Source organism: Eptatretus burgeri, unplaced genomic scaffold (assembly GCF_056783735.1).
Source record: "Eptatretus burgeri isolate ZD-2024b unplaced genomic scaffold, Ebu_testis_v1 Ebu_testis_scaffold_3159, whole genome shotgun sequence".
Lineage (NCBI taxonomy): Eukaryota > Metazoa > Chordata > Myxini > Myxiniformes > Myxinidae > Eptatretus > Eptatretus burgeri.
In genome coordinates this window covers 307501-323333 of record NW_028225107.1, presented here as the reverse complement: position 1 = coordinate 323333, position 15833 = coordinate 307501, and the positions used below count along the sequence as shown (strand labels likewise).

At 40.2% G+C, this 15833-nt stretch overlaps 2 protein-coding genes across 2 annotated transcripts in view; one reads left to right on the top strand and one right to left on the bottom strand.

Moving 5' to 3' along the window:
• Positions 1-15833, bottom strand: part of LOC147006629 (olfactory receptor 8I2-like) — a 58660-nt gene that overhangs the window by 21498 nt on the left and 21329 nt on the right. The gene's annotated exons all lie outside the window — the stretch shown is intronic.
• On the top strand, positions 7735-9396 carry LOC147006630 (uncharacterized). Its single transcript, XM_085868319.1, has 4 exons — positions 7735-7986; positions 8080-8307; positions 8956-9120; positions 9206-9396. Exons 1-3 carry the CDS (start codon positions 7925-7927, stop codon positions 9074-9076), a joined length of 411 nt encoding a protein of 136 aa, XP_085724445.1. The 5' UTR covers positions 7735-7924; the 3' UTR covers positions 9077-9120; positions 9206-9396.

The following is a 15833-nucleotide window of genomic DNA, read 5'->3' as shown; positions in this document are numbered from 1 at the left end:
ATTAATGATGCATTTTGTTTTTCAAAAGTGGGTTTGATGCTTTGTTGAACAGCAAACTCGGAATTGGAGAATGGTTCTAAAAATAAAAGAAAATGGTTAAAAAAAACACATCATGCTCAAACCAATGAAGACCCACAATCTTTATTAATTGTCTAATCCAGTTTCAACATCCCAATACCCCACTAAGGATTGGGAATCTAAGGGTTCGGGATCATTTAATATTACCTTTTACATAACTACAAAGGTCCCTGGTACTCACTGACGAACCCCTGAAAGTTTGACGAAGATACATTCACCCATCTCTGAGAAAGATGGCAACACACACACAGACAAACAACTCTCTTATGGAATAGATTCGACCTTCAAATCTCAGCACATAATGGGCATGTTCTTCATCTGACACTTTTCTCAACCTTTCACGGCCCAACTAGATGCAATACAATGAAATGAAATTTATTACTCCAGAGTTGATAACCATGACACAAAGTGAAAAGTTTCATTTCCTGCACCACAACTTCATTTTCTGCACATTTGATGAGACACTGGTTTGATAAAAGGAACCTGTTCCTCCATCCTGAAAAATATCACAGCCTGACCCTGCTGCTCTGGAAGGATCAACAAATGAACCCACCTATCTACTACCTTAGTCATCCAGTGGAAGAGGTTCAACCTTTTGAACGTCCAGAGCTCATCATCAGCCATGACATTTCTCTGGCTTACCACATACGGTAGCAAAGCTGACATCGAAAGCCATTTGCAGACTTGGTCTCCTTCATCAATACAAATCCTTCATCAATCCAAATCGCTATTATAAAATCCTCAGATCACTACTTTAAAAAAAATTTTAATCCTCGAATCCGGATCTGGAACCTCACTAAAATCGAATAATTGCATCCTTCACACACACCCAACTTGTTCACCAAGTTTTGTCAGTATCTGTCCCAAACTATTTGAACTATTTGATGGCCTATGTTGACCTCTTACCCTATTTGATCTCAAAAATAATTGGTGGTTGAATTAAATGACCTGATATGCAAATCCCCTTCAAATTTCAAATCTATGGAATGAAAATTGAGGATTTTAGAAATACCATCTTAGTTGTTGACTTTGGGCCTATTTTGGTTCATGTTGACCTCAAAAATAATTGGCTCGTTGAATTCAGTGACTTGGAATAGAAATCCTCTTCAAATTTTAAGTCAATTGGATGAGCATTGAGGATTTTGAAAATCTCACCTAAGTTGTTGACATTTGGCCTCTGTTGACCTTTTGACCTCAAAAACAAAGGTTTCTATCCTTGTCACAAACTGCCTCATGTGGTGAAGTTTTGTGAAGATCGATTTAAAATTGTGATCTGTCGGTGATAAGCAGACAGAATAACACAATCGACTGACCAATATATTTGAAATATCTTCGCTTTTGCAAGTAACAAGACAAGAAAAAAACGTCGTGCAGAGCACGACACGATCAAAATCCACCCCCTCTCCAACGGCCATGGATGCAACAAATTGTCCATTTTATTAAGATAAAAATTGACAATCTTCATCAAGGCTCAGGTTAATCAGATGAAAATTGATAATTTTTCAGATTGAAATTGATGATTTTAGAAGTTTGACCTTGAGTTGACCTTTGACCTTTTGACTAAAAATAGTTGGTTTCGCAATCTATTGGCACAATATGCAAATCTTGTTGAAATTTCAAGTCAATCGGATGAAAAATTACGATTTTCGAAATTAGTCCTTATGACCTTTGACCTCAAAATCAATGAGCTTCTCATTTGAGACTTCCTCTTCAACTTGGTGAAGTTTCATGATGATCGGTTTCGAATTGTGACCTGTTGGCAATGAACAGACAGGCAAACAAACAGACAAGCCAGTAGGTGACGAGGGATCTGCTCGGATCGAAGCGCTGGATACTATGCTTTTCATTCTGACCGATCCACCAACGAAGATTCATTGCCAAGACGTATTGGTTCACATACAATTGTTCCTCTGCCTGGCAAGATTTTTCCTCTTGCGTATTTTGCCAACTGGCACTCCTCATAAAAATGACGGCGAATAGACACCCTATTCTTGAAGGACTACCATTTGAAAAATAAAACCTAAATCAAAAATCGGCTCGAGTAAAATTTTCTAAATATCTCGAAGTGTTTAATTCTGAAGTCTTGTTTCTCCACATTCAAAACTGTAGGACAAGTATTGAAAATAGTGAACGCGGTTTTTTGGCTGCTGCATAGCAACGGGTGGTTCCTTCGCAACGAAACTCAAACACGCACACTCCCAGCTCATATGGCACCTGTCGCCAAGTTTCTTCGATATCGGTTTGCTGGTTTGTGCTGTGGAGCCTTGCGTTGCAGACACACACACACACACACACACACACACACACACACACACACACACACACACACACACACACACACACACACACACACACACACACACACACACGGAAAACCCGACAATAAGGGATATCTAGCGAATCCAGTATCTAGCGAATCCAACAAGCCGGTAGGCGGTGATGGGTCGCCCAGCAGGACTGTTAGTATTGCGACAATTGTAGGTGTCGAGAAACGGTGTTTGTATGATCATGCAAAAATGCACTTATTGACCTTTGACCACTGACCTCATGGAGATAGGTCATCATGCAAATTAGCAAACTTGTACTACTCATAGATAAGTATTCATGTGCAAAAATTTGTTCGGATCGGTTGAGCCGTTTTGCCGGTAGGAGGACTTGAATAGACATTTTGACTGAAAAATGCACTTCTTGACCTTTGACCCCTGAACTAATCGAGATAGGTCATTATGCAAACGAGCAAAGTTGTTGTACTCATTAAGGTCTATAAACATGTAATGATTCATTCGATTCGGTTCAATCATCTTGGAGCTAGTGTACTTTGAAGTTTCAGCAGGAATGCTCAATGGCCCTCGGACACCCAGGTTGAGAGGGTTGCGATTTGGAAACTATAAGATATAAAGCAAAATGAATGTCATTTCGTGGATAGGGATTCACCTTAAGATTATGCATATCAAATCTCATCCAGTTCCATCTACTGATAACTACTCGGTATCCATTTGAATGAAAAGTACCGAAAATGCGGTTTGAAATCGGAAATCCCCAAAGTTCGATGGGGTGCTGTGGGTGAACAAAGATCTAAATCGAAAATCTGGCTTGATCGTTTGTGCACAATGTATTCCAGACGATTAGTGTGAATTTTCATGACCATCCGACCATAACCCTAGGAGGAGTAGCATTTGGCGCGAAGGCACCTCCAGCTCTCGCATATTATCGATTTTTGCACTAATTGACCTTTGACCCCTGAACGAAGCGAAATCGGTCAATATGTCCCGAGGCAAAGTTGTAGTACTCGTTGAGTACCATGAACCTGCAAAGTTTCATTCGTATCGATGCACTCACCTGGTTGCTAGGGGGCCTTCAATTTTCGCCAATTTTCGCGCATACCCTAATTGTAGGGGGCGCTGCGGGTAAAGTATTCCATATATCACAAAAAGCGGAATATATTTGATAGGACATCACCTTTAGATCATTCGTGCCAAATTTCATAAGCCTACGTGGGATAATGGCTTTCAGAATTGATTTTGCGTGAACGGTACCGATTTTGAAGGTTTTTCAGTTGTTGCTAGGGAACCAAAGCGTCCCTAGCAACCCTCACAATTTCCAAAGCACGAGGTCATAAGATGTACCTCCCACCCGAGTTTGGTCAAAATCGGCCCACGTTTACTACCAATCATGCTGATGACAAACGAACAAACATCCAAACAAACATCCAAACAAACAGACAGAATTACTGGCAATAAGGGTCACCTATTTTGGCGACCCAACAAACAGAATATGTCATTTAGAATCAAAATCTTCGATTTTCGCAGGTAACAAGGAAATGAATAATCACTCATTGAGTGAAACTTCGCAAAAGGGAACGGCACTCAGTGGAGTGCATACCTCCGACAGGCTGAACAGTTTACATTTTGCATCCCACTGACAAGTCAGATTTGAATCCAGACCATAACCAAAATCAATTTGGCTTGTTCTCCTCACTTAACCAACTCATCAACCTCGTTTTGTCATAACTCGTCCATAACTTTTTGAGATAACATGCTATATACATAGTTTTTGGCCCCATCTCTCAGGGCTGAAGAGGAGGAGATTGGGACCATACTCTGTGCAGAGCGTTGGTGCTGCTTTAGCAGTTTCCTTGGCTATTGGGCACAACCTGTTGAGTTATTACTAGGTGTGGTTGACTCTGCCTGCCAACCTTCTGAGTTTGGCAAAATGAGTGCCAGCTTGCTGGTATTCTGTGTCAGAGTGGTGACCTGTCCAGGATTGTGCCCACGAATGAGACTGCTTTGGCAGCACCAACACTCTGCACAGAGAATGGTCCCAATGGATGGATGGATGGACCACCAACTTCAATCAGTAGTTACGAGAAAACCTGATATGCAAATGCTCTTCAAATTTCAAGTTAATTGGATTAAAAATGAGGATTCTAGAAATCTGGCTTATGTTGACCTTTTAACCTATGTTGACCTCAAAAATAACAAGTGGTTCAATTCAGTGACCTGATATTTAAATGCTCTTCAACTTTCAAGTCAATAGAAGGAAAATTGACAATTTTAGAAATTTGGCCTATGTATATATTCTGTTTGAAACAGAGGGACGAACTATTTGGATATATAAAGATGATTATATAATAATATTGATAAAATAATAAATAAAACACACACAAAAAAAAATAATAAATAAAACAAAAATATATTTTTATATAACAATACATTTAACCTCTGTGAATATATTGATCTTTTGGCATACGTTGACCTTTCGGCATAGGTTGACTTAAAAAATAGTAGTTGGCTGAATTTGTTGACCTGACATGCAAATACTCTTCAAATTTCAAGTCGATCGGATGAAAATTGAGGATTTTAGAAATTCTGACCTTTTGGCCTACGTTGACCTCAAATGTAATTGGTGGTTGAATTCAGTGACCTGATGTTCAAACCCTCTTCAAATTTGAAGTCAATCAGATGAACATTGAGGATTTTAGAAATCTGAAAAGGTTGTTGACTTTTCGCCAAGGATAAGCTTTTGACGTTTTGAACTCAAAAGTAAATCGGATTCTGCCGGTCCACCAACTCCACCATTTGGTTAAATTTCGTGAAGATCACTTTAAAATTGTGACCTGTCGGCAATTAAAGGTGAGCGGACAGACCAAGAAATGGAAGCGATCAACATATTTGTCAAAAAAAAGTTGCCAAGAAACAAACGCTGCAGACCAACATTCTTGGCAAAGCAGTTTTTTTCGCCAAGTAACAAGGATGTTGGAACAAATTGCAAAAATAAATAAACAATATGCTTCCAGGTGTTTAAATGGTGAACCAACTCAATGATCCAATATGCAAATTCTGTTCCACCTTGTGGAGAACCCAGTCTCTGGGTGGGTGGAGATTATGCATTACTTACTGAAAATAATGTCTATATTGCAAGAAGACCCCATAGATGTATGTGTGGTGTGTCTAAAGGGGTCTAATTGGTCTGCAGGTCGAAAGGGTCTAAGGCATGGAAAGGTCTAAAGGGAAAAGTGGTCCAAAGGATCTATGGTGGTATACAATGATTTATAATCGCCTATAAAGGTCTTAAGGGGTTGGAAGATCAAAAGAGTATTTTGCAATTGTACTTGGGGGTATAAAGGGGTCAAATGTGTTGAAAGGTCATGATATGAGCTCTAAAGGTTGGAAATGTCTTCAGAAGTCGAAAGGGTCTAAAAATGTCAATGGGGTTTAAAAGATCGAAAGGGATCTCAAGTGTCTCAATGAGTCAAAAGGGTCAAGAGGTCTAAACTGTCTCAGAGGTCGATGGATCGAAACAGTCTAAACTCCAATGGGTCTCAGGTGGTCCAATGGTTCAAAAGGTCTAAAATGTGCTAATAGGTCGAATGGGTCTAAAAGTCAAAAGTGTATGTTCCATCAGTAGTTAGTTCTTCCTTCTTTCAGTAATGGCTTCTTTCAGGGATGGCTTCTTTCCTGCCACCTGTCCTTAGAGGCCAGCTTTGTGAAGGGAATGGGATATTGTTGATTGATGAACACTGACCCTCATTTTAGACATAAAGCCTTACAGAAGTCATTGGTTTACAGTGATATCCCAAACCAGTTTCCTGATTGCCCAGCTACTGATTTTGGATGGGTGATCTGATCTGGGTAGAGTGTGGGTGGTATGATACGTCTTCCACTTATTAATAATAGATTTCACGGAACTCAAAGAGGAAATAAATGGCTTTGAAATCTTCTTATAACCCTCTCCTGAACGATACTTCTCCATCAGTTGATGTCTGACTTCTTTGGAAAACTCCTTCGTTTTCATGTTTCCCTTGTTGGTTGACCAAGTGAGTTGCACCTTGAAACTCCTTAGATAATTGGGGAGCTTAATTTTTTAAATTAAACCACTGATTACATACAGATGAAACCTATTACACTTATTTTGTAACCTTTCAAGAAAATCATTCACTCCTGAAGTGATTTAGTGTTAATTAGGCAACGAAGTTGAACACTTATACAATTGAGAATCATCTGATTTTTCTCTGTTAATCTAACTTTTTCACATTTTATATATCTATTTTTTTTAAAGATTTATCACTTTGGAGTAGTTTGAGAAGATTCTCTATATCAAGTTTAATGTGAAAGCATCATGAAACTTGATGGTATTCATAAAATACTTACACTGCACAGTCAATGGTTTTGGAGCTATTGAGGTGCAACGTTTTATGGTTTTTCCAAGATGGTGCCTGTACCCCATGACCGATGACATCATGATTATCATAACAGCTTTGTATGCATTAGTCGGATCCGATTCTGAAATCCATAACAATATATATCCGTAAGGGAGGCTGTCAATCCCATTTTCTAAAATAAACCTCTTGCCATCAATAGCCCCCAATGCTTTCTTATTTACCTTCTCTGTATATAAATGATGTTTATAACTTTTATTGTATTCATCTTTCCATACTCTTCTTTCTTAAAGGCTCAACAGTTGTAACAATGTTCAAGATTTATTGTTTCTTTGATAACATTTTTCTTTACCCCCTTTAACTTTTATCGCTCTTTTAAATTTTATTATCAATATATTTATAGGCATAAGCCTTTGCTCTCAATCCCACAATCTCACTCATTATCTTTCCATCCAACTCATCTTTAAACTTCCAATAATCTTTTTATTCTTTGTAAAGAATAGTTTGTTATCTGATTTATAATTGCTTATATCATAAATACCTACATCTTGAGACATATCCTAAAAATATCTTCCGTATTGATTTTCAAAATAAAACTGTGTCCATATATCGTAGATTAACCCTTTCCATATATTTCTTCTTTAGGTTGTTGTGAAGTAGTCATACATTAACTCTGACAAGTCAAGAATTGATGTCCCTATATAGATAGGTTTATCTATTTCAATACTTTCTTTGTTCAAATGAATAGCACAAAAGTTCTCTGAAAACACCTCTGCTCTTTGAAAACTTTGGATATTAGTTAATTTGGATGCTTGTTTCCAAGATGTAGCAAGTCTTATGTTTTGTCCATTCCTTACATTTTCCATAGTCTTTCCAAATACAGCATTATCCATTAATTTATAAAAGTTATTCTCAAAATCCTTTGCAGTAAGTATTCTCTTTTCTGTGTTAAAATCAATCAGTTTTCAGCCTGCAGAGAATATATCATGCAAGAAACCGTTTTCCCCTTGCCTGAGGCAAAAAATTCCAACATATAATCAAGCATTATTTTGGAACATATAATCCTTTGAAGAATGTTAAACAACACACACCTCAAATCCACAGAAAAGCCTTTGTTATTTGATTCTGTGACCAAACCCGAGTTTGCCTCTATAATGCAGTCTAGAGATCAGCTTGCTTTTATTGAGAATGTCTTTTGAAGAGCCTTTTCCACAACAAGATGACCTTCTCTCATTTTCACAAGAGGAGAGGTAAGTTATGTTTAAACCGATTAATTATATGTTGTTTTATACAGAACCAAATCACTATGCGATTAATTATTATTCTTTGTTTTTTTCTGACAGGCTGTCCCCAATAACAAAGTTGATGATTGATGTTGAAAACCAAGCCAATGAATATCATGAAGAATGGCAGAATATGAATGAAACCCTTACAGAACTTCAATCAGTTCGAAGGGAACTACGTAATAAGATGATGAAGTGTTTTGTAGACCTATCCAATCCATTAAGTTTTCCCCGAGCTGGGAAGATAACAGAACAAAGGATTGACTTGGACAAGAAGTTATGTGAGAGGTAAGAGTTCAACCTGGAACATACCCTTGAGACCTCTTTTGACTCTTTAGACCTTTTAAGACCCAATAGACTTATGACCCCTTCGATACCTTAAAGACTCCTTTGACCCTTTCTCTCATTGAATTCCTTCGACCTTACATTGCTTTTGACCGGTAACTACAATTGGAACATACCCTTTAGACCTCGATATCTTTTAAGACCCTTTAGACATTTTAGAACCCTTATCAACCCTTTGGACCTTTTGGACCCCTTCAACCTCTTACACCATTTACTCTGTTTCAACACCTAAGACCCTTTAGACCTGTATACCATTCGACTCGTTGGACCTCTTTAAACATGCACCACACCAATATCAAAAAGGTCTTCTTGCAATATACAGACAATACATTTTTAGGAAGTAATGTCCAAATACTACCCTCCAGTGGGTGAGTACTCGGCTGGCACAACATAAAACCTGATTAGCTTCACCTATGGCTGCCTGGCACTGTGCTGTCTAATTACCCAGGTATCGATGCCTGGGTAATATTTTGATTAATTCTAAGGTAATTTCTAATTACCCAGGAATATGTTTAAATATACATATTCACAAACTTTTACAAGCAGAGACAACTTAGTGTTAATTTTACCCTGCTTGTTTTTTATTTCCAGCATTAAAAACAAACCAAACAACATGATGGTTGGTTATGAAACCAAGAATTTCACAAGCTTGAATGGGAATATCTTGAAGTTCTATGGAGTGCTGACCCGTTCCCAAACTGTTCCAGTTTAAACCTCCGTCTGGATGAACTTGACACAAAACTCAATCCTCTGGAGGTAAATGTTTTATTTATTATTTTATCAATATTATTATATAATAATCTTTATATATCCAAATAGTTCGTCCCTTTGTTTCAAACAGAATATGGTGTCCGAGTTTCAAAATCGCAAGCCATCCGAAGTAGACTGCTGGGAAAGAACATTCAGTTTCTTCTTCTTCTTCTTCTTCTTTCGGCTGCTCCCGTTGGGGGTCGCCACAGCGGATCATCCATATGATCCGCATGGTGATTTGGCACATGTTTTACACCGGATGCCCTTCCTGACGCAACCCTGGTCGCCTCTTATGGCACAGAGATCTGGTACACCTATTTTAACCGGGGTATACACCGGCCCAGTACACTGGTACTCATTTCGCCGTCCTCGGAAGGATGACAGGCTGAGTCGACCCCCTGGTGTTATACGACTTGGTATATACATATACATATGCAGTATATATATATATATATATATATATATATATATATATATATATATATATATATATATATATATATATATATATATATATATATATATATATATATATATATATTCAGTGGCCCAACGAGGCTTGAACTCAGGACCTTTTGGGTACCAAGCCGCTGCCCGAACCACTGCGCCAACACCAGGCAACACCAGAACATTCAGTTTCTCAATTGAATATTTACCCCTACCCAAAGAAAAATGTTTAATGTTTTCAATGTTTAATTATATCTGCTTTGCTTGCAATTATTTAGTTTTTCATGACAAAAACAGAATAAAGGAGGGTTAAAAAGGCTCCCCCCAATGACCCATTGCCCCCCTTGTCCCACCCCTCTCCTCCCCATGTGTGTGGGGAGAAGGGTGGCGGTGGGATGAGGGGGTGGTGGGTCAGGGATGAGGGTGCACAAGGGGGAGGGGGATGATGGGGATGATGGCATTAGGGGCGTGGTTTGTGTGAGGTCGTGGTCTGCATGTGGGCATGGTTTATGTGTGGGCATGGTTTGTATGGGTGGAGTCAAAAAGGGTTGGAGTCAATTTTTTTTTATTTTTACTTTATCATCTTTGTCTTTTGTAATACCTGTGAATAAAATGAACCCAAGATTTCTTCTCCCTTTAAGTCAAATAATTTGTAAGTCCAAGGAACTGTAACTATTACATCAACAATTTTAAAAAGTTAATTTGTCCATCATTGAGTAAAACTTTTTCAAAGTGTGATTTCTACCTGTATCCCCAACTTTGAACTCAGGCTTTCTCAGATTAATCTCTTTTTCATATTCTAATTTTGTAAATGTTTCTGGTTTCGATTTTGTTGTATGAATCGTATTGTAATTATCTACAATGTCCTGAATTAAAGATACCCATTGTTGAGAACCGAGTTGAGTGATTTTTTTTTATATATAGTTCTCTTTTAAAGTGTGATTAAAATGCTCAATTACAACTGCTTTCCCTTCATTAAAGGTGCTGTACAATGTAATGCCGTTATTTTAAAGAGAATTCATAAATGTTTTGTTGTCGAACTCTGTGCCCTCATCAGTCCACATTTTTTAGGTTTTCTCTTGCTTTTATTAAACACTAGGTGAATGCACCCGGCACTGCCCGGGTTCTTTTGGAATGAACTTAATCTTCTATACATATGTCTGACGCGAGCACAGTATCAGTTCCCTATTGGGCCATTGCAGTAATAGGCTAAGGGGGTTGGTGAGGGGGAAACACACCCCCTCCCCCCCAACCCCCCGGCCGAGGGGCCTTGGCACATAGCCTATAACCTTCCCGGGGCCCATCCCGACATTTCTTGTTTCAGTGGTTAGCTCCTATCTTTCAATTTCAGGAGATTAGCGCGTGCAGACACACAAACAGACAAACAAAAACTTAAAATCATATGTTAGATATATTGTATATGGCGTTGGCCCAATATCAATTGGCTGAACTAGAAAAATTAACGTTTTGAAATCTGGTGATGACGTCATAATTCGGAAACCGGAAGTCGGAAGTACAATTATTTTACATCAGGACACTCCCGGGTACATGTTCTGTCAGCATGTGAAGTTTGGTGAGGATCAGTCTGGTACTTTTCACGTGCATAGGTCAAACAAACAGACAAACAAAAACTTAAAATCATATGTTAGATATATTGGATATGGCGTTGGCCCAATATCAATCGGCTGAACTAGAAAAATTAACGTTATGAAATCTGGTGATGACGTCATAATTCGGAAAGCGGAAGTCGGAAGTACAATTATTTTACATCGGGACACTCCCGGGTACATGTTCTGTCAGCATGTGAAGTTTGGTGAGGATCAGTCTGGTACTTTTCACGTGCATAGGTCACAGAGAAACACAGACACACTTTCGACTTTAAATATATATATAGATCTGGTGGATTTATATATATATATATATATATATATATATATATATATATATATATATATATATATATATATATATATATATATATATATATATATATATATATATATATATATATATACATATACATATATATATATATATATATATATATATATATATATATATATATATATATATATATATATATATACATATATATATATATATATATATATATATATATATATATATACATATACATATATATATATATATATATATATACATATATATATATATATATATATATATATATATATATACATATATATATATATATACATATATATATATATATACATATATATATATATATATATATATATATATATATATATATATATATATATATATATATATATATATATATATATATATATATATATATATATATATATATATATATATATATATATATACATATACATATATATATATATATATATATATATATATATATATATATATATATATATATATATATATATATATATATATATATATATATATATATATATATATATATATATATATATATCTGGTGGATTTATAGGTTTATATATATAGATTTATATAGATTTATATATATATAGATTTATAGGTTTATGTAATTCATCAGTTAATTGCTCTTCAATCTCAGTGACATTATTAGAACCTATAAGTTTTTTGAAATTCCAAGCCCAAGTTTCAATTTAGCACTGATCATCTTCTTCATGATAAACCCATCAACTTTTTCTCTCAACGTTGGATTTTGTATCAAAGACAAATTATACATTTCTCGATCCGCTTCGTGTTTTTCTTCCAACATCGTGCAATTTCCATTATCAATATCCTGCTTCATACACATTTCATCAACTCTGTTTTTAGGTTTACACCAAGGTGTAGGATTGTTGGCTTCATCTAATCGTTTATCCAAGTTTGTGCCCACTCAGGTCACGTCAGGTTCGATCTGTGACCTGCTGCAGGTACCATGTAAACCTGTACTAACCTGTTCCATGGTCGGGTTGTCGGTGACTAAACCGTCTCCCCCACCAGGTTTTCTGGTGAGGAGGGTGTTTGGATATGGACACCCAGCAGGATTAAAAACAAAACCTATCAAAGGGCGGAGGAGCTCCTTGTGAGCCAACGGCCATCCATATCTAGTGCCCAACTGTGTCTGCGGACGTCCTCCTGCAGTTGGGTCACTTTTATTAGGAGGTTGGTGGCAGGATTTGCACTCCGGCCACCGTAAAACCCTTCATTCCGCAAAACGCGAAAACGCAAAAAATCTGAAAACCCACTCCGTGGGAGTACCTCCAGTGCAGCTTCCCTTCGCAGGGCAGCTCACCGGATGACGGGATTGGGGCAAAGCCTTCGGGACCCCCAATCTTTGATAGGAGGGAAACCACGGGGTAACATCCCTGGGTCAGATTGCGGGAGAGTGCGTCGGAGTGGTGCTGAGGTGTCGTCCACCAGACGGCGGTCTCCTTGGGTTAACCTGAGGCGGTCCCTTCGGGTGGGTGCCTGGAATGTCCTATCCCTAAGAGAGATGATCACCTGTCTCTGTTATCATCTGAGCTCAAGCGTTTGGACATCGGGATTGCAGCTCTCTCTGAGGTTCGGAGACCGGATTGCAGCGAGATAATGGTGGGTGGTTACACCTACTATTGGTCTGGTCGCTCTGATGGTTACCATACCCAAGGAGTTGCTGTAGCTGTGTCCAATAAGCTGACCCCAATGATAATTCAGGTAACACCGGTCAACGAGCGTATTATGAGATTAAGGATTCATCACTCCTTAGGTGTCATTTCCCTGGTCTCTGTTTATGCTCCGACTGAGGCGAGTGATCTCACCGTGAAGGATGCATTCTACGCCACACTCGAGTCTGGTTGATCAGTGCCCCAGACGAGATACACTTCTAGTCTTGGGGGATTTCAATGCATCGACTGGAACTGATAGGGACGGTTATGAGGTGTGTGTTGGTCCCCATGGGTCAGCAACTATGAACCAGAATGGCACTAAGTTCCTTGACTTTGCAAGAAGTCATGGACTTAGGGTGGCTGGTTCATGGTTTCAGCGCCCACAAGCTCATCGCTGGACTTGGTATTCCAACGCTGGCGGTGTGGCAAAGGAGATTGACCATGTCCTCATTGACGGTGGTTGGAGGATGATCCAGAACTGCAGGGTCTACCGGAGTGCTCAGTTCCTCAATACTGACCACAGGCTTGTTGTAGCAACTCTAAAGCTGCACCTTAAATCCGGGAGAATGGTACCCTCCCAGCCGAGGCTGGATGTTGCCAAGCTCAGGGATGAGAGAGTAGCTGAGGAGTTTGCGAACAGGCTGAGTGGACACTTGGGGGGGTCTGGGTGCTTTGGGGGGTCCTGAAGAGTTGTGGAGCGCCTTCAAGACCACCGTCCTTGATGTTGCCGGTGGATGCCTTGGAGCTCACCGCAGGGCAAAGAAGAATTTTGTCTCTCAAGGGACACTGGATACCATTGACCAGAGTCGCAGGGCCAGGCTGAATGGCAGAGCTGAGCTGTTCAGGGAGCTGAGGCGTAAAACTGTAGTGCACTGAGCGTGGACAAGGAGGCCTATGTGCGAGGAATCTGTGAGGGGGTAGAGCATCACCTGTGGACAGGTGATTCTCGTCCCGCTTACAGGGGAATTCGCGCACATTACGTTCATCCAAGCCCATCCCTAGGAGCACTACAGTTCGAGCAGAGAGTGGTAGGCTCTTGACAGAGGAGTCTGAAGTGAAGGCCCGCTGGGCCGGTTACTTTGAGCGGTTGTACCAGGCTGATCCCCCAACTGTCGAGTTGGACGTCAAGGGTGTTACAATCCCTGTTGCTGACCCTCGAATCAACTGTGGTCCACCTACGCTTGTGGAAACACGGGCTGCGGTGAACCAGTTGAAACGGGGCAAAGCTCCAGGGATCTGTGGCATCCATGCCGAACTTCTCAAGGCTGGTGGAAATGCTGCACTCGTGTCGTTGCATGCAGTTTTGTGCTCTGCCTGGAACACAGGCATCATCCCAACTGACTGGAAGAGGGGCCTTGTCGTCCCTCTCTGGAAAGGGAAGGGTGATCGCCAAGACTGCAACAAGTACCGAGGGGTGACGCTGCTCTCAGTGCCGGGCAAGGTCTTTGCTCGGATAATTCTCGATAGGGTTCGCCACCATCTGCTTGAGCACCAGCGTCCAGAGCAGTCAGGCTTTACACCAAAGAGGTCAACGATTGACCGTATCCTTGCACTTCGTGTCCTCACCGAACGCAGACGAGAGTTTCGGTAGGGGCTGCTTGCAGCCTATGTTGATCTCTGTAAAGCGTTCGATTCAGTGAATCGGGATATCCTCTGGAGAATTCTTGGTCTTCGTGGGGTGCCACCAAAACTGATCGATCTGATGTCTGAACTCTACTCTGGTACTGAGAGTGCTGTGAAGTGTGGTGGTACCATCTCTGACTTATTTCCAGTTGTTACTGGAGTTCGTCAGGGATGTGTACTTGCCCCCACACTTTTCAGCACTTGTATGGATTGGATTCTAGGGAGGATGTCGGAGAGATCAAGTTGCGGTGCGTCATTTGGGAATGTCAAGATCTCGGACCTTGACTTTGCAGATGATGCAGTCATCTTTGCGGAGACTTCAGACATCCTCTTGGGGGCCCTCGAGGTGCTGAATGAGGAGTCGGAGCCGTTGGGATTACGGGTTTCTTGGGTCAAAACTAAGATCCAGGCTTTCGGTGACATCTTGGATGCTGCTGTCCTGTCTGTGTCTGTTTGTGGTGAGGATGTTGAGGTCGTGGAGAGATTCACTTACCTTGGCAGTGATATTCATGTCTCTGCTGGCTGAGAGTCAGAGGTCAATAGACGTCTGGGTCGGGCCTGGGGAGTCATGGATTCACTGGATCATGGGGTGTGGCGCTGCCGGTACCTGTGCGGGAGGACGATAGTCCGAGTCTTCAGGTCCTTGCTACTTCCAGTCTTGCTCTATGAGTGCGAGACTTGGACTCTGACCAAGGATCTGAGATGGAGACTTAATTCCTTTGGTACCAGGTCTCTTTGGAGAATCCTTGGCTATCGCTGGTCGGATTTTGTGTCCAACGAGCGGTTGCTGAGAGAGACTCGGATGAGGTTTGTTACCTGCATAGTCCGTGAGCGTCAGTTGCGGCTGTATGGACATGTGGCTCATTTTCCCGACTCTGATCCTGCTCACCAGATTCTCTCAGCGAGGGAGTCTCATGAGTGGAGGAGGCCAGTGGGTCGACCACGTGCCTCATGGTTGCAACAGGTTGAACATCATCTCAAGGAGATGGGGATGGGCCTGGCATCTGCCTGGGGGATGGCCAGACGGAGGCCCCT

Bases quoted from the DNA above. Each gene is read 5' to 3' on its own strand.
- LOC147006630 (XM_085868319.1), top strand. From the start codon at position 7,925: ATGTCTTTTGAAGAGCCTTTTCCACAACAAGATGACCTTCTCTCATTT. The intron at 7,987-8,079 runs GTAAGTTATGTT...TTTTTCTGACAG, and splicing joins TCATTTTCACAAGAGGAGAG to GCTGTCCCCAATAACAAAGT. The intron at 8,308-8,955 runs GTAAGAGTTCAA...TTTTATTTCCAG, and splicing joins GACAAGAAGTTATGTGAGAG to CATTAAAAACAAACCAAACA.